Below are 24,535 nucleotides of genomic sequence, written 5' to 3'. Positions count from 1 at the left end.
AAGTCATCTAAAGTTCAAATATCACAAGCAAATGGTTAAATGTAATACTAGCGAGGAATGATGTGATTCCACAAACTTTCATGAAATGATCTTCTAATTAACGATCTTATCCTAGTATGCACTCCGGAGTACGCCGGAGGCCTTGTATTCGCAACGTCACTGAACAGTGCGGCCTTTGCCCTCGGCACCGAGCAGATGACTCCCGCGCTTTACTGCGAGCTAGTTGCACAGAAACGAGAAAACCTCCCTCTGGGATCCTCTCGATTTTCTTTTGGGCACGATCGTCTCCTTCCTTTCGGCAACCTCCGCCATTAAGAAGCTCTCGAGCACACTCACGGGAGCGAGCAAAGAAGCTCTGACACGCCACCATACTCGACGCTACAGCTCAACCGCCGCTGCTGCAACTTTTCGCGGGAAAGCATTGCGTCGGCGGCACCGGGCACCGGCTCAACGGCTTCGCTGCAGCCTTCGCGTGCACTCTTAAACGTCCCCGGCCCGGCCCCCACGCAGTATGCCGGCGGCGATGCATGGTCGCGCACAGTAGCTACAGTTCTGCTCTGCCTCTGACTCGCGTCGTGCTCCATGGATCATATCAGTATCATCACCAAGCGCGCCGCGGAGAGGGAGTGCAATGCCGGCGGGCAGCCGCCGCCGCTGCTCGACTCGCCGCTCCCCACGCCGCGGCGGTCGTGCGCCTCGGTCGACGCGGCCCGCCCGCGCTGCCGCCGCGGGGCGTCGCCGCTACGGACGCAGGTGCCGTTCTCCTGGGAGAGCTCCCCGGGCGTGCCCAAGAATAACGGCGGCAGAGACACGGACAAGAAGGCGCCGGCGGCGCTGCCGCCCCCGAGGCCGCCGCCCGGTCGCCCGCAGCCGTGCCTCGCCAGGAACAGCTACTACGGCAACACGAGCGAGGCGAGCAGCGACGACGACGACGACGACAGGTCCTTCTCCGACGCGCTGGACAGGATCTCCTCGCCCGAGCGGACCGGCTCCTTCGACCGGGTCACGTCCAAGCGCTTCGAGGACATCTTCGTCGGCCGCGCCACGAGCTTCGTTAAGGACCGGTCCCGCCACCCTGCCACGGAAGCCGCCGACTTCTCGGCCTCGGGCAGGCATCCGAGGCAGCCGCGTCGGGGCAGCACGCGCCGCGGCCACGACGACGAGGACCGCCGGCGGACGCCTAGGCTGCTCAGCGACAACGTCCCCATGCAGCTGATGCAGCGGATCAGGATGGACGCGGAGGCCGAGGAGATGACCCCAAGAGCCTGCGGGCTCATGGTGTTCTTCCCCTGGAGCGCAAAGCCGGCGGTGTGCGGGTTCAGGGGGAGCCTCGCGCCGGCGGCGCAGCACGCGACGGCGACGCCTCGCCCTCGCCCCGGAGCCGACGCGCCTTCACCGCGTGCCCACAGCCGCAGGATTACCACCACCACCACCACACTAGGCGACGTCATAAAGGAAGGTAACGAAGCCACCGGCGGCGACTCGCGGCAGCCGCGTGGCGAGAAGAAGAGGGGCCGTGAGGACGTGCAGCAGAGCCGCCGATGGGGCGTGTCGTCGCTGCTCGACACGAGCAAGAAGTACTGCACCGATGCCCGGAAGGCTCTGAGCAAGCTCTCCATCGGGCTCGGAGCGGACAGCGGCAGCCCGAGGGTTAGCAGCGCGAGGAGGAGCGGCACGCTGCACGACGGTTTCCCATCAACGCCGGCGACGCCCGCCAAGCTGACGCAGCTGATGAAGGCTAACAGGAACTGATGCGCCTTGACAGTAGCAATTCTCTGCACACATATGTGCGCAAGTTCGATGCTCTGATCTCCTGACAGCTAGAATAAATGTCTAATGATAATCGTCATACTGTTTCGTGGTAATCGTGTGAAGGAACTGTCGTTGTAGCCTGTACCCAGCATAGTGCACGGCAATGTTTGCTGTATGAACTGGTCTTGTACTTGTTAGACGATTGAAAGTAGATTTTGTTTTCTGAAACTATTGTCAATGTGTATAATCTATTTAGCAGTATGAAGGCTACAACGACATTGCCCCTTGTAGGGAATTTTCTCTGGTGTCAGACTTGTGCCATTGCCCCTAGTGTTGTTTAGATTGAAAGCAGCGGTTTACCCGCTTGACCTTCGGTTTCTTTGAGCGCCTATATTCTCTCTGCGCCTCACGACCTCTGCATTTATGGAGCACTAATACTATCTACAGTCCACGCCAACAAAATAGAATCTGCCATTGCCAAGCTTAGCCGCTACGTTCCTCGAGCACGTCCCCTTCCCTTGTTTCCGCGCCAATGGAGGCTTGGAGGAAGGCCACCCTGTGCCGTGCCCTCCTGGTGCTCCTCGTCGTCGCCGGCGGTGAGCCCTCGCCTCCACGCTCGATCGGTGCGCTTGAAGGTGACGATGAGCTCGGGTTTTTCATGCATGTGAGATCTCTTTCGCTCGCAGGCGCGGCGGTGTCGACGGCGCAGGGCGACCACTGCTGGAAGGACGACGACCACCACCCGATCTGCGTCACCGACGACTGCCAGATGACCTGCAAGGATCACGGCCACGAGGACGGCCGCTGCAACTGGACGTGGGGGCGCCTGCTGCCCCACTGCCAGTGCCAGTTGGCGAACTGCAACTAGACGGGGCCTGGCCGGCGCGGCGATTGCCTCGTCGGCCTCTCGACGAGCGGCGAGCGGCGCCCGAGCGGCGGCCTCGCGACGAGCTGCCTGGTGCCCCTGTGCCGCGCTACTGCCATGCCATCACAGGCACGTAAATTATCCTGTAGCCCTTGGACGCATCTTAATTTCTTGTGTCAGAGTATTGGTGTTAGTATTCAGATTTAATAATAATTCTGGAAGTTATACGGCTCAACATGAGAGCTGGGAAATAACAATCAATGACTGTTAGTGGAAGGCGTCTGAAAGAAAACGGTTTGCAAACGTTGATCTCGATTCAAAGTCAGTTGTTTGTACTGGAGTCTTTGATTCTGCTGCTAGACTGTAAACTTTTTTAAAAACCAGGTAGACTTTAAACTCGGCTCCAAGATGTGATGCACGTCCTCCTGCTTCACGGCCAGTGGCCAGTGCTCAAATTAAACTAAGCGCTGTTTTTAGAATCTGTCCTCGAAGCCTTTTCCCCTGCGTTCGCCACGATCCGGCGCGGATCCAACTGCCTCCAGGAACTTTTTTACCGTGCACGGATCATCAGCAGGCGGCGGGAGGCGAAAAAGGATCGGCTGTGTTTAGATGGGGTGAAAAGGTGGGAGAAAAGTCACATCAGTCACTGTAGCACACTGTAGCACTTTTCGTTTGTTTGTGGTAAATATTGTCCTATCATGACCTAACTAGGCTCAAAAGATTCGTCTCGCAATGTACATCAAAACTATACAATTAGTTTTTTTATTTAACTACATTTAGTACTCTATGCATGAGTCATTTGCTATATTTAATATTTCGATGTGATAAGAGATGTGATGGAAAGTTTGGAAATTTTGTGGGAACTAAACACACCCTCTGTGAGAAATCAGCAGGCCAGCACCAGCACCTACTGGTGCACCAGTACTCCGGCGCGACATCCAGTGATGCAGCCGGGAGCCGCAGCAAAAGGCTGTCGAGCCGCGGCCCCTCCTCCACAGCTCGTAGCAGGCGCGCGGCTGGGGCGGGGATTGGCAGGAGAGGGATCGCGAGAGCTCGCCGGCCGAGCCCCACCACGTGGGTCTGGCGCCCTCGCCGCGCAAGCTCGGGCGCTGCCCAACCCAAACGCAATGGCGGCGCCTCCGCTCCCTGGGCAGGTGGCCGGTGTCGCGCGCCGCTTGGATTGCTCCCGTCGCGCGCGCACGCCCAGCGTTTACAGGTGTGGCGCCGGCCGACTCCATGTGGCAGTGTGCCGTGAGCGTTGCTTTGCTACATGGCAGGCCATTCCCGTTGCGCTGCCTTCTCGGCTCTCGGCATTGTCGTCATCAACTCATCATAATAGCCCGCACAGATCGGGAACCGGTGCAGAACTGCAGATGACGTGCACTGCCATTCCGTTCGGCAGGTCAGATTACGATGATTACCAACAAGCATCCGACAAAGGGAACGGTCACTGTCATTTTGAGTAGGCAGAGCATCGAAGCGTAGAGCAGGGGTAAGCAGTAGAAGAATCACACTACAGTACAAGCATCGGTCCAATCTCCGGCTTGGAGCTTTCCCGGAGGCTTCAACTAAAATCCTGAAAGCAAAAAAAGAAAAAAGAAAAAAATTGGAGCTCATTTTCTTCTGGAGCAAGTACTGTGCTCCAACGGCACCTTTGCCCACCGTATAGCATTCAATTCAAACGCCGCACGAACGGCCGTTTGAAAAGAAAAGAGCAAGAGGAGTTTCTTTCTCCGCCTTGGCGCAGCAAATGATTTGCTACCGTTGCGCGATGGGGTACGGCGAGCAGCAGCTTTCTACAAACTTTGGCAGCAGGTCACCAACCATAGCTGACAGCCGCGGCGAAGCGTTTCAGAAGAAAAAAAATCGTCACAAGAGTAACCATGTACAATCATAATCCTAACAGTCAATTTGACAAATGACACAACTACCTTGTTTCAAATTTCACGCAACTACGAGACAGATACACTTCAATTATGTCTCTAAACTGGTACCGGCTAGTCGCATTTATCTATCTTTTACTCAAAGTCAATTAGGAGTACTCCGTATCAAATCAAACCACCCCAGATCTGCCTGCAGCATATAGCTTAGGGGGCGTTTAGTTTCCAAAAAAAATTTGCACAATATCCGTCACATCGAATTTTCGGACACATGCATGGAGCATTAAATGCAGTTGAAAAAATAACTAATTACATAGTCTAACTGATTCCTACGAGATGAATCTAATAACGCTAATTAATCCATGATTGAACATTAATTGTCAAATAACAACAAAATATGCTACAGTAGTCAAACACAAACTTTTTCACCAACTAAACACACCCTTGGCGAAGAAAAAGAGAGGCCAGAGAAGCAAGGAAACAAACAGCTGTTCTAAATCCTACATCAACAGCCAGGATTAGAGGCGTTGGTTAGCAAACAAAATGCTAGAAAAACTGCAAAAGGCCACATTCATAATTAGCAACCAGTCAACACTAGGCTAACGAGTAAGATTAATAGCTACTACACACAAGACCCCTTTCCTGTCTCAGGTTTGAAAACTTGGAGGAAGAAAGCATTCAGTAGTTGTGAGATCGTGACCTTTCGGATCTGGACCGTCAGACGTCCGGCGGCGAGCAGTCGGGGCACCGGACGAGGCCGTTCTCGTTGCAGCTGGCGCAGGTGCGGAAGCCGCCGCCGCCCTTGACGCTGTACCGCTTGTGGCTGCCGTTGCAGGTGCCGCAGAGCACGTACCGCTCGCTGCCGCACCGGCCGCAGGCGGCGAGTGAGGCGGCGACGGCGCCGGCCACAACGCGGCGGAGCTCGCCGGCCTCGTGGAGGCGGCGGACCTCGTCGGCGCTGCCGAGGTGGCGGCCGCCGACGAAGACCTGCGGGAGCGTGACGCGCCGCGGGGGCGCGAGGCGCGGGAGGAGCTCCGAGACCTCCTCGAGGTAGCGCGGGTCCATGGCGAGGTCGCGCTCGTCGACGGCGACGCGGAGCCCGCGCAGGATGGCGCGCACGGCGCGGCAGTCCTCGTAGGTGCTGCGGACCACGTGGAGCGAGGTGAAGTAGAGCACGACGCGGCGGTCGGCGCCGGCGCCGGCGGACGGCGGCGCCTGGAGGGCGCGGAGCGCGCGGAGGGCCGAGGCGGCGACGCGGACGCGGTGGAAGACGCGGACGGTGGAGGAGTACGGGGAGCAAGGCGCGGCGGGCGGCGGGGAGGGCGTGGCTGCGTCGGAGAGGAGCAGCGCCTGGAGGTCTTTCAGGGAAGGGGACGAGAAGGACAGGCGCGGGGAGGCGGCGGTGGCGATGAGCGCGGTGGAGGACGAAGAGGAGGTGGAGGTGGTCGAGGAGGGGGAGGTGGAGGAAGGGCGCGTCTTCACCCAGGGCAGCCACATGGGGGAAGATGGGCAGGCGGAGGCCGGGCCGGAGATGGGGACGAGGAGCCGGGGGATTTGTTCGGTTTTTCAGGTTGGGGGCGAAGGGGAGGGGGAGTACGCGGCGGCCAGGTTGCTGCTGTGGCCGTCGAGTTTTTTTTGGCATGCTCTGTTTTTGCGCTCGGTGTTAGGTTTGGGGATTGGGATTTGAAGGGGAGTGCTGTTTTCATTTTAGCCCTTGAAACTTTCAGGTTTCCCTTTCACGCAGGGAGGAAATCTTTCTTATTGAACATGGAAAATATTTCCGGCCTTTGCAACTTTGTAAGGGTGTGTTTACATCACTTTGCATTGTGCATTTTTGCGTTTTTGAAAGAAAATTTTCAATATTTAAAGTATTAAATATTGACTAATTACAAAACTAATTACATATCTCGTCTGTAAACTACGAGACGAATCTAATGAGTCTAATTAGTCCATCATTAGAGTATGTTTACTGTATCAATTTAGTGTCTAATCACATCATAATTAGGCTCATTAGATTCGTCTCGCGATTTATAGTCTATTTGTGTAATGCAATTTATTTATTTTTTGACTATATTTAGTACACCATTCAAGCGATTTACAAAAATTTTGTATTTTGTGTTTTGGGATCTAAACAAGGCCTAAGTCGTAACAATTCAGGAGCGGATCTAAGAGAGTCTCGTTTAATTGCTTGGTCTAGGATCCTAGGGCTACATCGATTGTTATATACTCCCTTCGTTCTTAAATATATGACACCATTGATTTTTTTCTTCGTTTCACTATTCGTCTTTTCTACAAATATTTATGCAAATAGCCAAATCTTCAAGTTAGATTCAAGAGACTCTTGATAATAGATGTAAAGATACTCATTTTATTTCATTTAACTAATTAATTAATTAATATTGGTTAAAGTTGAAAAAAAGTCAACAGTATAATATAAAAAAGAACGGAGGGAGTAAAGAGAAACATTTTTTTCTTCATGTGTTTGGCAAGTTTAGAGTACCTTGGGTAAGGACATCAAGGACAGAACCAACCCAGAGCTGGCATAGCTTAAAGCAACAAAGTCAACTTGGGAGAAACCTGATAAATTAACTAGGGTAAACGCTGCCGAAGTGCGGACGATTTGCTTTTCCTGATTTGTGCACATCGCTTGTAATTTACATAAGATAGTGGAGAAAAATTACATGAAACAAATGCACAAAGCAAGCATATACAAAGCAGTAGAGGTGTGTCGCGCATGTTTGTCAAACCTTTTCACCAGAAATGGTGATGTCTGATGAACCTTCCGACACAGTGCGCGAATTTGATGAGCAGAGAGGGCTCACAGGGAGAATGCGGGGAGCCGCACTTTTTGCCTTTTAGCCTTTTTCGCAAAAAAATCACATATAGACCATTTTTTAAACGATTTGCGGAAATAAACCCTAGGGTTGGCGCCGTAGACTCCGGCGCCGAGCTAACACGTCTCGGCGCCGCAGTATACGGCGCCGAGCCCTGGGGAGCCGGCCACAGTAGCTGCTCCCGTGGCGCCGACGTGTTTCCCAACTCGGCGCCGTAGATCTTGGCGCCAGCCTTGGCGCCACAGATCTTGGCACCGAGCTCAGCGCCATGATCCACTGCGCCGAGCTCGGCGCCAAGGCATACGGCGCCGAGCTGGGAAACACATAAGGCTGCTTTCTTTTCCGAGCTTGCATTCACTCTTCTTCACCCTTCTCGGTTTTTCTCTCCCTCCCCACTCGCCCTACCATTTGAATCCACATATTGGACCTTGGAAACTTCGAATCAATCCATACATCTTCAAGAGCAAGGTATCCTCTCTCCCCTCCTCAATTTGTATGTTTTGATTAGCTCTAGTTTATATGGTTTTTTGAATGTAGCAACTCTATTACTTAGGGTTTAGGGTTTAATTGATTTAATGTGTATTATGCAACTAGGATGCCTAGGCGTGGTAAATCTAAGAAACCGCCGGTGTGGACTGGTGATGCTTATGTCCGTTTGCCGCTGCCTAGTGGAGTTCCTGTACCGATGTGCTTCTGCGGTGATCCTTGCAAGGTAGATGTGTCCGTTGAAGAGGACACATATAGACAAAGATATTGGATGTGTGCCAACTATGCCTTCGATTCAACACCTCGTCAGATCCGCATCGGTTTGCTGGTTAGAATTTATGTTTAGTCTTTATTTACTTTGATATTATTTGAAATTGTATGTGAATATTATGTAACAATGGATTGTTTTGTAGACTCCTCCCCCGCTCTGTGATTTTGAGCAGTGGATTGACACTGAGATCAAGGAGGAGGACAAGAGGTATATGGAGATATGCAAGAAGTGGGAAGCAGAGCGGGTGGAGAGGGTGGAGAAGAGACGCCAGGAGGAGGCTGCAGAAAAGGAGCGGCAGGAAGAACAGCAAAGGAGGCTGACAGCTGAGCGTAAGGAGGAGAAGGAGCGGAAGCTTGAGCGTGCTCGTCGTGCCAAAGTAGCACTGGAGGAGAATCCAGATGCTTTGAGGAAGGGGAAGTGGCCTCGTTGCACACAATAGTATGCGAATTTAGCTTGGACAAGTCTAGCGAGTATTGAAATATTGTGTTCGACTTATGTCGTGTTATCATGTAATGAACTATTAGGTGTGTTGTCGTCTGTTCTGGTATTGTCATGTACTGAACTATTCGGTGAGGTATCATGTACTCTAATTTTAATATGTTGTCATCATTATTTGTTTGAGTAACTTTTGTGTTCTTATGGCACATAATATAAATATTAGTGGCATGTCTGGAATAACCAGAGGACATAATTAGATGGAATTAAAGACATGCAATAGAAGATGTCGTGGTGCTGCAAACCACAGCCGGGTGGCGGAAGGCACCCGCCCTAGCCCAGAGGGTGTGTACTCGGGGGTTAGCTAGTCCCAGTTAGATCTCACTCAAGAACACGATGAATACAGCAAGATTTAGAGTGGTTCGGGCCGCCGGAGCGTAATACCCTACGTCCACTGTGTGTTGTATTGCCCTCCCACGAGAGTGAGAGAGTTTTTGAGAGCTTGTGTGTCCAGAGAGCTCAGAGTCTGTCTGAGATCTCCCCCCTAGAAGGAGGGCGTGCTCTCCCTTTTATATGTCCAAAGGGGAGCACGTACACTAAGCGGGGCCCCGACATGTGGACCCGGCGATGTATTATAAACTACATTTTGGCCTTCAATGCCTCAGATCCGGGGATCTTGTCGTCGGCTTCTGTGCGTAGCTTCTAACTAGGGATGGTCTTGAGCTGTCCTGTCAGAGTAGAGTCTAGCCTCTGCAGCCGCGCGTCGAGGTCATGATGAAGCGCCGAACTACTGACTCAGTCCACTGTAGCAGCGTGCACTGTTGCTCCAGTCAGTAGCTGGTCATCATGACTCATCGCCCATGCGCACGACGCTGAGTCTTTAATGCTTGTCTTGGTAACTGACGAGCCACCTCGGTAACTGGCGATCCATAGTGTGGACTGACAAAAGCTGCCCCGTGCCCAGAGGCAGCAGAGCCTGCCTCGACCACTCGCACTTAATGCGGGTGGGTGAGGGAGCTTCCAGCGGAAGGCTTGCGCCCGCGCCCGCGTCTGCGTGACACGTGGCGGCTCCGGACCCCTCCCGAGCAGCTAGCTGAGCCGAGAGCTCACGGGAGTCCGGATAGGCACGTGGAGGTCTCGGACCCATCTGCAGGAGTCCGGATGGCTCGTGGAGGTCCTGGACCCACCTGCGGGGGTCCGGGTCCGCGGCCACAGGTGCTGAGCATTTCCACCTCTGGGACACGTGGTGACACCAGACCCGTCCCCGAGCGGGAAGCGGGTCCGGGACCGTTGGTCCGGTGAAATGGAGTCGGACCCCAGGGGTCCGGCTGCTCAGCTCTTTAGGGCGTAGTTACGGATAACTACGCGAGTCTTGGCACAATAGGAGTAGGTACCCCAGTTGCAGGGTACCGACATAGGCCCCCGGGCCCGCCTCGGGAAAGTCAACGAACCCGCAGGTGGGGCCACTACTGTGAGCAACTTGGCTGCTTCTGGCGCCCAGCGGTGCGCGCCGCAAGGGTCTTGTCCTGCGTCGTCCATCCTTTGGGTCACCTGCTGCATCATCACGTTTGGACCTGCACATGACTCAAGGTAGATGCTTAGTAGCGTGCCCACGGGTCCCAAATCCTGTTGGCTGTAATCCTTTGAGATAGACAGCTAGGTTCAGTGAACGGAGCTCAAGGGGCCGGCCTTTAGGTTAAGAGAAAATCCGGACCTCCAGGTTCCCAGTCCTAGGTACTACGGCACTCATTCACAGGAGGTGGTGCGTGCAGGCTTAGGGTACGGAACCAGGCTAAGCGGCTACACGGCTCCGGACCTCCCCGGAGAATGAGTGCGCTTCCCTGAACCTGCAGGTTCCCAGGGGTCCGAACCCCTCTCTTCCATGAGGGGTCTCGAGCTAAGTCACTAACTAGCCAACTCAATTCGGGCCACAATCACCGCACAAGAGTAAGAAGCCACGTGGGGGTTAGCGCAAACAGAAAGCGTAGATTTAAATTGGAATGTAACATCCTTAGAGGCGAACCGAGAATAAACTTTTCCTTTATAACTAGATGTACATGAGATGTGCGATGTAAGCCAGAACACGGGTTTATGAGGCCGGAGCTGTCCGGACCTCCGGGCCCCCAGTCTTAGGTACTACGGTACCCGCCCTAGGGAGGTAGAGCATGCAGGATTAGGGTACAGAACCAGGCTAAGCGGCTACACGGCTCCGGACCTCCCCGGAGGGTGAATACGCTTCCCTGGACCTGGTTCGCAGAAGTCCGGATCCCTCCACGGGGGAGGCTCACCGGACTGGAGCACACGGAAGTATTACCTAGTTGCAAAGGAAAATGCTTTATTCCCTGCTGGGCCTCTAAGGGTTGGACTTACAGAGATGTAGAGTCGGGGGTGCGACCGGAGTCGGCTTTCCGCCGGAGCGGGCTTGGTGCGACCGGAGTCGGCTTTCCGCCGGAGCGGGCTTGGTGCGACCGGAGTCGGCTTTCCGCCGGAGTGGGCTTCCTGACATGAGTGAGGTATGCTGCGAGCTAGGATTTGTCTCTCCACCACTCGTAGCTTGTGAGGGGGCCCTTGATGGGCGCCCTGACTCTTGCCGGCGAGCAGCGCGCGCCGCCGCCGACGGTGGCTACTCCACGGGCACGGTTGCCCCTGGCGCAGGAAGGCGAGAGGCGTGTGGTGCGGATGACGCCACACCCTCCGTCATCTCCACGTCGTCATCGTGGTGGGAGTGCTCAACCACCCGAGCCATGGAGATGGGCAAGAGATGAACCGAAGTCAGCTACGCCCCTACCTGGCGCGCCAAATGTCGTGGTGCTGCAAACCACAGCCGGGTGGCGGAAGGCACCCGCCCTAGCCCAGAGGGTGTGTACTCGGGGGTTAGCTAGTCCCAGTTAGATCTCACTCAAGAACACGATGAACACAGCAAGATTTAGAGTGGTTCGGGCCGCCGGAGCGTAATACCCTACGTCCACTGTGTGTTGTATTGCCCTCCCACGAGAGTGAGAGAGTTTTTGAGAGCTTGTGTGTCCGGAGAGCTCAGAGTCTGTCTGAGATCTCCCCCCTAGAAGGAGGGCGTGCTCTCCCTTTTATATGTCCAAAGGGGAGCACGTACACTGAGCGGGGCCCCGACATGTGGACCCGGCGATGTATTATAAACTACATTTTGGCCTTCAATGCCTCAGATCCGGGGATCTTGTCGTCGGCTTCTGTGCGTAGCTTCTGACCAGGGATGGTCTTGAGCTATCCTGTCAGAGTAGAGTCTAGCCTCTGCAGCCGCGCGTCGAGGTCATGATGAAACGCCGAACTACTGACTCAGTCCACTGTAGCAGCGTGCACTATTGCTCCAGTCAGTAGCTGGTCATCATGACTCGTCGCCCATGCGCACGGCGCTGAGTCTTTAATGCTTGTCTTGGTAACTGACGAGCCGCCTCGGTAACTGGTGATCCATAGTGTGGACTGACAAAAGCTGCCCCGTGCCCAGAGGCAGCAGAGCCTGTCTCGACCACTCGCACTTAATGCGGGTGGGTGAGGGAGCTTCCAGCGGAAGGCTTGCGCCCGCGCCCGCGTCTGCGTGACACGTGGCGGCTCCGGACCCCTCCCGAGCAGCTAGCTGAGCCGAGAGCTCACGGGAGTCCGGATAGGCACGTGGAGGTCTCGGACCCATCTGCAGGAGTCCGGATGGCTCGTGGAGGTCCTGGACCCACCTGCGGGGGTCCGAGTCCGCGACCACAGGTGCTGAGCATTTCCACCTCTGGGACACGTGGTGACACCGGACCCGTCCCCGAGCGGGAAGTGGGTCCGGGACCGGTTGTCCGGTGAGATGGAGTCGGACCCCAGGGGTCCGGCTGCTCAGCTCCTTAGGGCGTAGGAGTGGGTACCCCAGTTGCAGGGTACCGACAGAAGACATTACAGAATTAGACAGAGACAACACAGTAAGTGGCATGTCTGTCTGATGGTGTAGAATATTAGGATGATATGGTTCTGGACTAAACCTAACATGCCTTATTCCACTAAACGGGAGAAGAAACATTGAATGTAGCATAGGAATGCTACCAGAGTAGTCTAGTAGTGCGGCCACCTAGCATATTGTGTTGCACCTTCTCCATAGTATGCTTCGGTTGCATGCAGTAGTGGTGGCGGTGACGGGGATGATGGAGAACCCTGGTTCTTATGACAGGGGCAGCTGCAATTAGGAATAATGCACCTTTCCTTTTGGGAGACACCATCATCGTCCTCCTGGGCAGCGGCGCTCACTTGAGCTTCTAACTTAAAGATACGATTCTGTAGGTGTTCGATGTACTCCTGATGCGGATCAATTAGTGCGGGATCGACCCACCTAGTGAACCCACAGTTGTAAGTTGTAATGGCAATAGAAAGATAATGAACAATTATTTGATGGTAATAGTTACCCAAGTGCGCGGGCATTTGAAGAAACGGCGACCTCCATCTATCCCATCGGTGCACATTTGCACTAAGCAGTCCTCACCATGCCTGCATTTTAGTCACTCCTCTTTGCGGTTATCATATTGTCGGAGAGGTGTTTCTTTGGTGAACTCTCTTTTAGTCTGAGCAGGGAACTCAAATATCGGTTCCGGAAAGAAGTCTGGACCAAAAGGCCCATCCCACACTACCGGAGGTCCCTTCCTTCCCCTCTTTCCTTTCCCAGTGCCAAAACCCTTCCTGCCAGATGACCCTCCAAACATGGCTACTTCACTGAACGTAAGAGTTGAAATGAAGGAGTATATATAGCCGGACGGAGGCAGTTATCTACCCGAGTGTGCGGGTGTAAATGCTCCTTTAAAGCATTGATGAATTTAGTGCTTTCTACGATCCTGAAAAGCCTATTTATCTCACAGACTACACATGATATTGGACAGAACATTGAAAAGGCTATACGAATAGTCTTTCAGAGTAGACTTTTCAGTACATGCTGTTTGCGGAGAATATGCTTTTCAGAACCTACTGTGTTTAGAGTATAGGCTTTTGCTAGAGAATAGGCTTTTCAGAACCTAGTGTCTTCAGAGTATTGGCTTTTTAGTACCTACTATTCGCAGACAATAGACTTTTCATAATCGTAGTTATCAGAGTGTAGGCTTTTCAGAGTATAGGCTTTTCAGGGTAAACTTTTTAGAGTAGAGCTTGACATAAGTATAGTTGTCCCCTTTATATGAAATTCACAGGAAAAATTCGCAAGCACTTCCCTTGTTTTACAAACATTATGGCGGCAATAGTAATAGAAATTTATCATTGACAGGAAGAAGGGGCAGTTTTGCCCCTAGGCCCCTCCCTTCTCTCCTTTTTGTTTAAGAGCCCCCCTCTCACTAGACCCTTTTCCATATAAGCCCCCCTGTTATTCCTTTTCAAGAAATGAACCCTCCCACCACATAAAGTAATTTTAATTAGACCCCTGCCCTTTCTAGTTTAGCCCAGATATTTCTACAAATTACAACCAAGTCCTTTCCTCTTCCAAAAGAATTTACAAAGAGGCCCCTAAACCCTGGTTTAGCCCCTAAAGGCCTCTTCGACCCGTCAGTTCATGCGCCAAAAATCCTCCATTTGCCCCGAAACTCGACCATGCCATTTCTAGCATGATTTCAGCCGTACCATTAGAAAATCTTCCGAAAATATTCTTCCTATCTCCATATCTTAATTTTTCCTTATTCGAGCTCAACGGTAAAATCTTTATTTTCTTTTTCCTTATTGTGTGCTTGTTTGTGTGCGTCGTAGATCACGGAGTGACCGAGGGAGAACCCGTCAACGAGCAGCACCGCGAGCAAGTGTATGAAGACCAGTACCGTGACCCCGAACCCGAAGGACAGTACCTCGATCAGGACATCCCGGAAGGCTTTGCGAACGGCAAGTTCAATCTCATCCTTTGATGCATATTTTGTACCAGTTTTATAAACACAACCTATTGGCCAGTTTTCAAAACTGCATATTGTTTTGCTGCTAAAACCCGGTTGGATAGTGACTCCTTGATTGCTTTGACCATTCCTTGATAACCTAGGTTTATCTCTGAATATGATTTACTCTGTTTGGATGATAAACCCTGCTAGAGCGCTTAGGACCCGGTTACTCATTGCACTTCAAATACTATGAAATGTTTTCAAAACAAAGAAAAGCGTGAGTATCAAAATGGGAAAAAGGGATTTTTGGAAAATAAATGAAAGACATGCCTAGACGAGATGGATGGTGATTCCTGTGTGGGACGCCAAATGGTGCGCTCGTACCTGTGTGGTAGAGCAAGGTTGGGAAATATCCATCCCGTCACAATTAAGGACCGAGTTGATGCGTCATCTTGCCTAACTCAACTATCATGCAAACCACTCGACCGTTGTATGTGGTGACGGCTTAGCATAAACCCAACTAGTTGGTCTGATAGCCATCAGGAGAGCTGAGAGCAACGGGTGATCAAGGAGAAGGGATAAGATCGTGGTGACTTATGCCCCGGTTAAACCTCGGTGATAGGTCAATGACCCCTTGGTGGATCCCGTGGTGGCTAGTCAGGTCTAGCTAAGGTGGGTAATGGCTTTATTGGGATCTGCATCGACACTAAGGTGATCGTGCTGTGGTACCCTATTTGTGGGTAAAGTTGCACACCTCTGTAGAGTATAAAATCTATTCGAATAGCCGAGCCCACGGTACTGGGCGAGTGACGGTTTGGTCACACAACTAGTACTTCTTCTGGGAATGGATGGGTGAGTTGTTTTGGAAAAGTGTCCGGCAGCTGTGCCGTGTGCTACGGCGGGTGAGGAGTCCGGTAGCAACTTATAAACTTGGATCCTGTGTGGATCAACCCTACGTGTCAAGATAATTGTTCTAAAAATCCTTTTCTTTCAAATAAACCCTTGCATAAAAATTAGCTTTCCGCAAATTAAACCCTAGCCTTATCCTTGATTTATCCTATGCATATATTCTGTTTATACCCCCTCTGTGGATGTGGTTGGACTTGCTGAGTACGTTTGTACTCACCCTTGCTTAATTTTTACAGAGAAAGATCCAGAATTTATTCCCAAGGACGTTGAGTAGGGGTTCCGTTCTGCACCAAACCTTGCCTGTGGATAGGGTCACCCGCAGAAAGCTTCGTATGGCGCAAGACTCTGATAACCTCTTCGTGGTTCACGTTCTTGTTTGGGTTGTAGTTGTTGTCCTCGCGATAGTGGCGCTTCACTGCCCATTACCGCGTATAGTTGTATGGTGATGTACCATCTGATGTAATAAATGTGTATCAGCATCCTGTGACTGATATTTGTATCACATTTGAGTCACCTCTTATGAGGGGACGCTTCATACACGGTCACTAATTTGTCCATCTAGTTGGTACGCAAAACACGAAACTTAGTATGCCAATTAATGGTAATTGAGTCTAAATCGACTATGTCCAACTAATATGTCTTCCTACAAATTCTCTAACTATACTAAATTCTCTAAGTATACTAAATTATCTAACAACTATAATTATCTAACTAAATCTCTAAACAAGTTCATTACTAATTATGAAACTATATACCAAATTATCCAAATATACTAAATTATCTAACTATCTAAAACTCTAAATAAGTTCATTATTAATTATTACTAACTATCTAACTATACTAAATTAACTAGTTTGCAAAAAAAAACACACCTCTACTGGCGAGGTTCGCCGGAGAGGTGGGGGCGCGACACGCCTCCCGCCCCCGGGCGGCTGCGGCTCCACTCAGCCGGCCGGCCGCGCCGGCGGCGCCCACCACGACACCTGTGGCAGGCCGGGAGGGGGGAGGGGGGTGTGCACGGGCGGCGGGCGGCGTGCCGACGACGAGCCCGAACACGGGCGCCGAGTCGGGCCCCGCGAGGAGGACGACCGGAGGGGACGCAGGGCGGAGCACGCACGGTGGCGGCGGGGCGGAGCGGGCGGCGGGCGGCTGTGCGCGCGAGAGAGGAAATTGAGCGAAAAAAAACCGGCCGCGGGGGTATGTTTGCCAGTCCGGCACCATGGTCTGCGGCGCCGGGCTCGGCGCCGAGATCTGCGGCGCCGACCTGGCTGCCACATCGACGCCATGCGAGCAGCAACCGTGGCCGGCTCCCCAGGGCTCGGCGCCGTATACTATGGTGCCGAGACGTGTTAGCTCGGCGCTGTGATCTGCGGTGCCGACCCCAGGGTCCATTTCTGCAAATCGTTTCAAAAAAAGCCTATATGTGAAATTCTTTCGCGAAAAGGGCTAAAAAGCAAAAAGTGCGGTGCGCAGAGCGGGAAAGGAGGGGCCGCGCGGTGGCCGGTGCTGATTCGCAGAAAGCATGGCCCAGCGTGTGCGTGTCTTCTCCCTCTTGTTTAAACAGGGTGCACAGATCAGTGCACCCCTGCTGTTTCTTAATGGCAAACATGTGAGCTTAGCTTCGCCCTCCTCACCCCTCCATGCATTCAGGCTGTGTTTAGTTCTCCATTTTGGAGTGCCAAAATACACTGTAGCACACTGTAGCACTTTTGTTTGTATTTGGTAATTATTGTCCAATCATTGACTAATTAGACTCAAAACGTTCGTCTTGCAAATTAGAACCAAACTGTACAATTAGTTTTTGATTTTATTTAAATTTAGTACTCCATACAGGTACCGTAAGTTCGATGTGATGAGGAATCTTTTTTGGATTTTGGACTTTTTGGGCAACTAAACATAGCCTCAATATCTATTATCTTATTATTTGGCCAACAAACGGAGCCTCCACGTTTGCTCTCAAGGCCTAGAAAATCCCTCGTTAATCGGAGAAAAATAGAAAAATAAAAATTACCCACCACTGCTATTATGATAAAAATTTGCCTAAAATACCCCTATGCCTAATTAAAAATCACCCACCAATGCTATTATGAAAAATGAAATATAAAATGCCAATTAGCTATATACCAGTTACAAACTATACTATTAATAAAAACTAAAGCTAACAACAATCAATCAAAATAAAACAAAAATAAGAATAATTATATGCATAATATTATTAAAGCTCAACAAATCAAACTGGTATTACAGATAGATCATATTTGAATTGTTTTAACCAATCATAAGACATAATTTACGATAATGAATAGAGTGATGCATGGTAAAAAAATAATATAATCTTTAAGTAAGAATACAACGGCATACGAGTTTTTAAATTTTCAATACTAGTCGTGCAAATACGCGGACTGTACGCCTAGTTTCAGTTCAAACCCCACCACACTGTCCCGGTGCTCGTGGGTCACCTTATCTGTGTGCCTGGCATTGAAGCCTGGAGTGGGGTGTGCAGCGCATGAATCAAAACCTAATCAAAGAACTGAGGGATGTTAGTGAAAAGGGTTTTAGTCTTGTCAAATCCTAATCATGTGGGGTACTCTTCTGTACAATGATGAAAATATCCAAATTTGCAGTACCTGTCTACCTTGACACCTTGCATCCTCATTTTCTTTGGACTCCTTAGCGGTAGCCTTGTAGGAGTACCATGACATACTTGCTCAGGCAAGGTACTTCTCTCAACGGGTCATGGGTGTACTCTTCTTCGGCACCGTAGGACAGCGACTCATGGCATGTTGGCTTTACCGGCAAGCATACGAGTCCGTTCGGCGCTGTGAAATCATTGCGTGTCTCCGTCTCAGCGTACGTGCAGTAGCACAATCGACAAGCAACAGGGGCGTGCGCGCTGGTGCACAGATTTTCGTTTTCAGATCGAACTCGTCGCCGTTTTTGTCTGGGTTTCCGGCTGCAGCGGCTGTCAGCTGGCAACTACCGAACTGCCGCTGTTGGGGTGTTTAGATCATTTTATATATTTGTATTTTTGTGTTTTTGGAAAGAATTTTCAATATTTGAAGTATTAAATGCAGACTAATCACAAAACTAATTAAAAATCTCGTCTGTAAACTACGAGACGAATCTAATGAGCATAATTAATCTATCATTAGAGCATGTTACTGTAGCATTAATGTAGCAATTCAGTATTTAATCACGTCATAATTAGGTTCATTAGATTCGTCTCACGATTTATAGTTTATTTGTGTAATGTGATTTATTTTTTTACTATATTTAGTACACCATGTAAGTGATTTATAAAAATTGTATATTTTGACTTTTGGGATCTAACAAGGCCTTGGACGAGAATGCTTCCAAGCAACGGATGAATCAATGGTGAACGGAGAGTGAGCGGCACCTGGCAACCAACAGCAGAGAGCAGGCACTGTTTGACATGGCTGTTTCCTGGTTCCGACTTCCGGGAGGTATTTTATAACAGAAAAAAACTTCGGGAGGTACCGGCAATTTCGAGCACGAAGAAACAAAGGACAGTCTTGGGTGAGGTCACCACCGGACATGGGTTTAATTGAGAGATGGGAAGGCGTGCTTACCGCTCGATTCGTCAGGGGTTAGCTGCATTGACCATGGGCTCCACAGCAACAGCAGCACGCGCACTTTTCATGGCCTCCTGGTCCTGCCGCCACCGGCCACCGCCACGAGCCCGTATGTAAGGATGGATTCGGATGTCTATTCGAATGTCAGATTTTTGGTCATTTTTCTTCGATTATGGACAAATAAGATATAGAATTTACTATGTAAATTCATAGCTTTGTATTTAACATTGATCTTGTAAAGATTCATAAAAACTAAACCTCAAATTTATCATATATATTCTCAAATAATAGATATAAAAATTCGAATACGAATCGGATACGGATACGAATCTTTTTTCACCTTTTTAATTGTAGGGAGCAAATAATACATAAAAAAATTTATACAAAATTTTATTCTTATGTGTAATAATATGCTTGATAATATAAAAAAAGATTAGCATAAAATTTTAAGTATATCTATTTTAAAATATCAAATTTGTTCTAAGAATTCGGATGTTTAGATCCATCCTTACCCGCATGTCAAGGATGCTCCGTCCACGTGACGGTGGGTGCCGGGAAAGAGCAAAGGCTGCGCGCTGCAAAGGCTGCCGGCTGTGCTGTTCTAAAAAAAATATTTTTATCTAGTCATCGAAATCCTCCTATCTATATTCAGTTTCGCTGCACCGGTTCATCCTCTATATCTCTATTCTATACCAACTACCAACCACAGAACCCACGCATCAGATTTTTTTACCCCCATTCTCTCTCTCTCCTCCTCCCCCCGCGCCCTCTGCATCTCCTTCCCCCTGCGCTCGTGCTTGCACCTGCGCCGCCGCCCCTGCAGCTCGCCGGCCTCCCTCCATCCGTGAGCTGCCGCCCGCCCCTGGAGCCGCCCCCTGCTCCGGCCCTCCAACGGCCACGGCGCACACCGACGGAGGAGGTGTTGTCGGTCGAAACCCACCGGCGAGCAGCGACAGGCAACACGAAGAGCCGGGAGGTCGGCAGGGCGCTGGCAGGCACTGCTCCCTCGTCGACGGCCCGCAATTCCAGCAACGCGCCGCGGCTTGTGAAGACGCAGGGCGTGCCACCTGACCTATACCCGATCAGGAAGGTGCGGACGTGCTTGCGATGATTGACCTGCATACACAAACACGTGGAAACGTAAGTCCGAGCCGTAGTCGGCTCCCCGAGACGACTCTTGCATCGGCTTTAAAGAGCCGATCGAGTCCCGGTATCAGATGGGATCTGTTCGCATCCAGATATTGATGATTAAAGCGAATAACTATAAAGCTGTTTCAATTAAATCTAATTGATCTAATCCACAACGGTAAAAACTTCACTGCTAGATCGGAACGTCCTACACGTAACTGGGCCTAATGAACGTAACAGATAACTAAACTATAACAAAAAAACAGAGGCCTAAGAACTAGCAAGAGCCAATTCCCGGATCAACTCTCCTGTTAAAGCTAAGATAAAGCATCTAAGACGCCACCGGATCATCCAACCTGTTTGCAAGGCCTAACCTAGCAGATATTACGCCAACTCTCAAGAATAAGAGCAAACCGTAACAGATCAGATCTACTAAACATAAAAGAAGTAGGGTGTCGCCTCTGTGCAACTAATCCTATATGACAAGAACTAGTATAAGATTGAAACGTGACTGCACAGAGACAACATGATATTCGTAGATGATAAAGAATAAGGCGCGATAAATCTACTAAAAGTCATGCTACGAACATCAAGATAACTAGCATTACTCGCCATAAAAAACGCTTCAGTACGAGTAATACCAAGGTAAAAGCAAGAACAACGCTGCCCTGATCGCGAGAAGCGATCAGGGCAGCATGGCGCTTACTTGGATGAAACCCTAGGATTAGGGGTGGCGATGCGCCGAGATTGTTGTTTGCGAGACGTGATGACATTCCTCTTTTACAAATATCATAGGGTACATATTTATAGTCCGGAGACTTCTTGCCGTGCAAGGCAACCTCTAAACTCTTTCCTAAACGAAGACTAGAGATAGATTACAACTCAATAAAGACTCGAAGATTAGATAACATGATTTGGACTCTTTCCTCCACCGGTCCAGATCTTCATGAAGCTTCCAAATATCAGCCGAAACATGCCGTATAATTGTGGCAGATTCTGGTCGTCCTATTTTTTCGGCAGTTCCCGTCAACTCCGAGCGAATATGGACGTGATTCCAGTTGTATTGGAAAGCTTATCTCCTTAGCTTTCCATGCATATCTAGAACGTCCAAAACGGAGTCTATATGTGCCCTGGGCGTCCATTTTTGTGCGGCCTCTTCCTGCAGTCCGAACCAGCCTCGCGAATAGACTGGGCTTCAACATGGATTAGGCCCGTGACCCCATCTCAGCTTGACCCTTGAGTGCCCAATTATCATTGTATTTGGCCAAACATATGATATAAGCCTGGCTAAGTGGACTCCTTTATCGTGGGCTTCTTCTGACATTTGACCTACCAATCCTGGTCAAATTCTTGCGATAACACATGCCCCCAAGTTTGGCCAAATATGACAGAATCTTCGAAGCGCCACCCGTAAACCAAATAAAAACATCATCTCCTCAAATTGTCTTCTCATGCCACTGATGGTCTTGCCCCCCCCCCCCCCCCGAGCCAATAGATCGGCTATTAGCCAACTGACTTTGTGACCGATTGCTTGAACCGGCCTCACGCCTTCCTCGACCAATCTCAATGTTGTTGCAGACCGGTCCTAGTTTTCATATTTCATGGATGGCACTGACTTATGTGATCATCTTCGTGCTTCATCAGCTCAGCATCAACACATACGGCCTCTCCTGCAAAACAATCACTTGCCGAACCGACGCTACAAAGATTATTGTGAATCGGCTAAAAGCTGATGAATCATATTCGGTTAGCCAAACAGTCCACATAAAACAAACCATCATCATGGATAAAAATTTCTTCCCCCCACAAAAATATGCTATGTCATGCAAAGAGTGAGTGTGAGCTTCCAGGTATGTCTCAAAGCATTTACAAGTGCTAGCATGTATATACAGTGAGGGTATAGCATAAAGACACCGCATAGAAAAGCTCAAAAGAATATATCTATATTAGAACATGAGCAAGCAATTTTTAGGATTTTCAAAATAAAAAGCATCACCACTTAGCCCAACCAACTAGTACATTAAAGCATGACAAGAAAAAACCAGCAAGTACCTACACCAGTGAGCTCTTTCCGATACAAGGATCTTTTAACAAGCTTGATTACTCATGCCCTCAGGTCTTGCAAGTTAAAACATATTGCATTTGAAACTCAAACAAGCCTTTTGTTCTGTGCCAGGGGTTATTTGCTTATCAGGCCACTTCTTACCAACCAATGCTAAGCCTAGGTCCGTTGAACCATCAGAAGCTTAAAGCAAGGTTTTGGTCATTCACAGTCTAGTCCAAGTTCATGCTAAAGTGCAATAGCAAGCAGTCCCGAACTAGATTAGTGAGATAAAACAAACCCACCTGGATCTTTTCATTATAGCACAACATGGGCATCATTCAGATTTTAATGTAATTTAGCACAAGATTATCATATAAGCATTGAGACTCGAGCTGCATAAATGATTCCAAGAAAAGGATATAGCTACCAGGCATGTACAAGATAGTAAAAGCAAAGTCAGCCTACACATACTAGTAGCCAAGTAAAGCGGTGACCATATTTCAGATTTTCAAAAGAATAAAAGCCATGCTCGGTATCAAATATTCAACATATTCGAATGAGCCTAACCACACATGGTCACCAGCATCCACACCTTAAAATATATACACGAAACACAAGTAGAAGCTACTAAGCATACAAGGAAGCTAGTGCAAGTGATAAACACATATACTATATGATGATGCAATGGTGAGTTTGAATATTACCAATTAAATTGACTGTTGACGAGCCGGTGGTTAAAATCCCGTCTGGTCCGTACTTGCCATAATGCATTCTCATCACAACTATCGGCTATTAGAAAGACGAACATCTGTAGCCTAAAGTCCAATCAGCACATCTGTTGTCATAGAGAGCTCTTCAAATGCTTTGTCGACGTGGATGAAGTAACCGATGTTGATCGCATCGAAGGAGCACAGAAGCTGAATCAACCGACTGATGTGATGAATGCCCTGACCCTCGATCCGCGGGGGTCGGGCGAGATGGACCCATCCGTAGCGCGACGAATGCCCTGACCCCGTAGGAGCAGCATTCGCCATGTCGATTGTGTCGCAGGAACAGGAATAGCCAATGACGATGACGATGCAGAAGTATTGTTGGCCGGATCAATCGGCTAATGTATCGTACACTCCCACGCCCACATGGGAGCAGAAGTAGCCGATGTCGATGGCTGGAACTGCGAAGGAGCGGAAGTAGCCAATGGCGAAGAAGCTATAGGAGCACCGGCGGTAATTCTTCATCCGGACGAAAATTTTTGTATGGGTCTCCATATTTCATCACCAAATCTCCGCTTATGCCCCCCGAGCCAGATCCTTCATGTATTGGAGGAGATCGGCTCTCCAATCGGTCGTACCCAATTCACTATGAACCAGAGAATTCAGACGTTTTGCCGCCGATTGCTGGAATCGGCTGTGTTTGGGGCTGATCTGCCCATCGGCCCAGACTCAGATATTCGCCATGCAGCAAATTTGTTCTGCTACTATTTCTTTTGACTTTCTTTTTCTGGCATCGCATCGGCTGGGGCCGATCGCTTAGATCGGCCACTGCAGGGCATGATCCCGTAGAATTCATGAAGTGGTGCCAGAATGTGTTTATTCTATGAGGCCAGTGGATAATACCGGCCTCAGCCCATTTTTTGTCGCTTCGATCCGATCACAGTCTTCCAGCGTGATCCCTGAGATCGGCTCTTGCCCTTCCGCGTCCCAGGTGTTCATGTCTGCGAGCGAAACCTCGCTGGAGTCATCTGCACGGACCACCTCCACTTCATCGCCATCCCATTGGACCAAACACTGGTGCATCGTGGAAGGAACACAACAATTGGCGTGAATCCAATCCCTCCCAAGCAGCACTGTGTACGTACTCTTACTGTTGACGATGAAGAACGAGGTTGGGATGGTCTTGCGGCCAACTGTCAACTCCACATTGAGGACGCCCTGTGCCTCTGACGACTGGCCGTTGAAATCATTGAGCATCACGTTGGTCTTGATAAGATCAGCAGCAGAACGACCCAATCAGCGTAGTACTGAATACGACATTAGATTGACCGCGGCGCCAGTGTCGACCAACATCATGTTCACAGGCTTGCCATAGATGAGGCCCTTGAGATATAATCCCTTCAGGTGCTTGTAGCTTTTCTCCTTGGGCTTCTCGAAGATGGTCATCTGTGGCCCAAGATCCAGCTGCGCGACGGCCAATTCCTCCGGTTGGGGTGCCTGGAACTCTGATGGGAGCACGAACACCATGTTCACATTAGCCGATGGCTTCTCATCGGCTTTTGCCTACTTGGGGCGCCACTCTTTTCTTGGGGGGCGCCTTTCCACCCTTCGCGGGTACCTGACCTGTTCCGCGAGATCCGGACGTGCCTTCCTCAACACGTCAATGTATCTTGCTTCTGCCTCTTCTAGATTGCGCAAGCGTTGCACTCTGCGCTTCTGCGAGCGATTAAGCCCGTTAGGACACCACCGTGGGCGATGGTACCTGTCTTCTTCTTCTGGCTCGAA

General features: G+C 50.1%; 2 protein-coding genes and 1 long non-coding RNA gene across 3 annotated transcripts; 2 read left to right on the top strand and 1 right to left on the bottom strand.

The window, feature by feature from the left end:
* The first annotated feature begins 294 nt into the window (after window positions 1–294).
* On the top strand, window positions 295–2,042 carry LOC120672155. Its single transcript, XM_039952449.1, has one exon. It carries the CDS (start codon window positions 583–585, stop codon window positions 1,750–1,752), a length of 1,170 nt encoding a protein of 389 aa, XP_039808383.1. The 5' UTR covers window positions 295–582; the 3' UTR covers window positions 1,753–2,042.
* Window positions 2,043–2,112: 70 nt separating this feature from the next.
* LOC120672156 lies at window positions 2,113–2,993 on the top strand. Its single transcript, XR_005673974.1, has 2 exons — window positions 2,113–2,348; window positions 2,439–2,993. It is a non-coding gene; the product is annotated as an uncharacterized LOC120672156 (long non-coding RNA).
* Window positions 2,994–3,991: 998 nt separating this feature from the next.
* Window positions 3,992–6,145, bottom strand: LOC120676431 (uncharacterized protein At3g28850-like). The gene is made up of 2 exons (XM_039957694.1): window positions 5,198–6,145; window positions 3,992–4,193 (listed from the first exon to the last, which is right to left on the bottom strand). The coding sequence occupies exon 1, from the start codon at window positions 5,992–5,994 to the stop codon at window positions 5,215–5,217; it is 780 nt and encodes a 259-aa protein (XP_039813628.1). The 5' UTR covers window positions 5,995–6,145; the 3' UTR covers window positions 3,992–4,193; window positions 5,198–5,214.
* Between the last annotated feature and the right edge of the window lie 18,390 nt (window positions 6,146–24,535).

The sequence above is a fragment of the Panicum virgatum genome, chromosome 5N (genome assembly GCF_016808335.1).
Source record: "Panicum virgatum strain AP13 chromosome 5N, P.virgatum_v5, whole genome shotgun sequence".
Lineage (NCBI taxonomy): Eukaryota > Viridiplantae > Streptophyta > Magnoliopsida > Poales > Poaceae > Panicum > Panicum virgatum.
This window is presented reverse-complemented; position numbering and strand designations above follow the sequence as displayed.

What these genes read in the sequence shown, in the direction of transcription:
- LOC120672155 (XM_039952449.1), top strand. Translation starts at nt 583, where the DNA reads ATGGATCATATCAGTATCATCACCAAGCGCGCCGCGGAGAGGGAGTGC.
- LOC120676431 (XM_039957694.1), bottom strand. Translation starts at nt 5,994, where the DNA reads ATGTGGCTGCCCTGGGTGAAGACGCGCCCTTCCTCCACCTCCCCCTCC.